The sequence below is a fragment of the Mus caroli genome, chromosome 10 (genome assembly GCF_900094665.2).
Source record: "Mus caroli chromosome 10, CAROLI_EIJ_v1.1, whole genome shotgun sequence".
Taxonomy (NCBI): domain Eukaryota; kingdom Metazoa; phylum Chordata; class Mammalia; order Rodentia; family Muridae; genus Mus; species Mus caroli.
The window spans coordinates 115485427-115487742 of NC_034579.1; the positions used below are offsets into that span (position 1 = coordinate 115485427).

Consider the following 2316-nt stretch of genomic DNA (forward strand, 5'->3'; position numbering starts at 1 on the left):
AAGAAGAAGAAGAAGAAGAAGAAGAAGAAGAAGAAGAAGAAGAAGAAGAAGAAGAAGAAGAAGAAGAAGAAGAAGAAGAAGAAGAAGAAGAGGAGGAGGAGGAGGAGAAAGAAGAAGAGAAAGAAGAAGAGAAAGAAGAGAGGAAAGAAAAGATGAATCACTTATTTCCTGGCGAAGGCTTAGAAAATACTCCACCACACACTAAGTTTAGCCCCACCAAACTTCTTTGAAGTCCCTTAGCTAAGGCTGCACGGCTTGATCTATCTCTGAGGAGGAACCTTCCCGGGCTTTACTTCATTTTTATGTCTCACAGCTAACAGAAGCCGGTGCCCACCAATCACCCCTCAAGTTGCAGTCTCCTCTGTAGATGGTAGCCTTTCTGCTGGTCCAGTGTCACCCCTTTTCTTCAAGTTTACAGTGTGAATCTCCATGGGAGTGATGCCTCGATGTCCTTACATGAACCATAGGAAAGTGTAACACCAATAAAGAAAGGCACATAGGGAACCTCAGCCACAGCAGGGCTTATCCATCACGCACACCCGCCCACCCTTCAACCCCCTCCCCGCTCACCCCGTGTTATTTTCCTGTACCGCACGTGGTCTTCTTCACACTTTCCTTTCAGTGTCCCAACCTAGTTTTCCAGAAGGTTTACCAGAACCATTCATGTAAAATAAACCACGACGCTGATGCAAGAGGAAGACAGTCCTAAAAATAAACATATTGGTGACAGAAGTTCCGGTTCGGTTTGTTTTTGTTTTGTTTTTCCCTTGTGTACTTATTTAGCCAAATACTGTTTGTCACAGAAGACTGGGCCTGTGTGGTTTTTTTTGTTAAGATCTAATAACACTGCACTGGGATTCTTCTAGGTCCATTGAGATAAATAACATCTAGAGAGGCCGAGTGGTGGGTGATGTAGGAGGCCATTTAACGTGGTACCTCATTCATCCACCACCCAAAAATACAACAGGTCTCATACATTTGAGACAAAGATGGCCCTTGCTTTAGTAGTAGTTGTCGTTGTTGTCATTGTTGTTGTTGTTAATTGTAAGGGTAACTGGAAAATGTGTGGCCATAGTGATGCTTCCTTTCCGGCCTCTCTGAGCCTTGTCCCTGCCCTGGCTATTCTGACGGTCTTTTCTCTGCTTTTTTTCTTGCACAGATACACACTGGCGGCTCAGGACCTGGTGATGCGTGCCCGAGGCGTCCTGAAGGACCGAGGGTGGCGGATATCGAATGACCGACTGGGCTCAGGAGATGACATTTCTGTATATGTCATTCCTTTAATACACGGGAACAAACTGTCATGAAAGTGACCCAGGGGACTAGGAGGACAGAAGGGAAGAGAACTGGGGTGCCTACGAGCAGGGCGGGACCGGGGAGTGCCTGGGCTGGATTCCAGGTGATGCATATTTTTCCCAGCCCAGATGGGGAGTTTGCTGCCAAAAGGCCTCTCTGGCGTTGCTTCCAGGTGATCCTTAGGTTTCCATTTCTTCTTTGGTAACAAGTCTGGACACTGAATAAGAGCCAAACACAAAGCCCGCTACTGAGTGTTCTATTTCTCTTGGTTTCGATGGTAGGGGCTCCTAGGCAGCGATTGCCTATTGCGGGCACAGGCATACATTTATTTATTTTATCTAGAATAGCAGCAGGGACAGCCATTTCAGGCGTAACTGGTGAAAGCCCCTGCTCAGCCCGTCAAGCTGCCAGCATCTCTCTGGGAGAAGAGCCACACTGAAAAGTTGAGGACCATGGCTCAGAATGTCTGAGCAGCCATCTTATTGTGCGTTCCAGTTATTTCAGGGATCCTGCCTGTCCTGTCTCATTCCTTCCCCTCTTTCCTGCCCCCTCTGTTTCTCTAAATTCTTTTGTGGTAATGGTGGTGTGAGGTAGAGACTTTTTTTTTTTTTTTGGACACTCCTCCTATCGTTCTCATTCCCCTCCAATGGGACTTTCCAAATTGTCACTGGACAGTTTCCAGATCAGAGACTAGCCCAATCTGGCTAGTCCCATGTTCGGTGCCCCATACACACCTATAGTTTTGTCCAGAGCAATGTCCCAGGTGACAGTTTGTCTTTGTTGTGTTTTCTCCCCAAATAGATATGTTTGCTTCAAAATGTGAGTGTTTCATTGGACCAACAGTTCCTGTGCTATCTCTAAGGTCCCGTCTGGAGGTTTAGCTGTGAGAGGCTGGGTTTTTTGTTTCTGGAGTGGGCAGTGCTCCCCCACCTTCTGTGTCCTGGAGACACATAGGAAGCAGCATCCAGTGCCGTAGCTCAGCAAGTTCTTGTACCCATCAGCTAACCATGCTTCATTAGG

General features: G+C 47.0%; 1 protein-coding gene across 1 annotated transcript in view; it reads left to right on the forward strand.

The window, feature by feature from the left end:
- Ppm1h (protein phosphatase, Mg2+/Mn2+ dependent 1H) overlaps positions 1-2114 on the forward strand; it is a 259006-nt gene extending 256892 nt beyond the window's left edge. Inside the window, exon 10 of the mRNA XM_021174330.2 lies at positions 1160-2114. Coding sequence (XP_021029989.1) covers positions 1160-1307 — 148 coding nt within the window. The 3' untranslated portion in view covers positions 1308-2114. The remainder of the gene's footprint in view (positions 1-1159) is intronic.
- Positions 2115-2316: the final 202 nt, after the last annotated feature.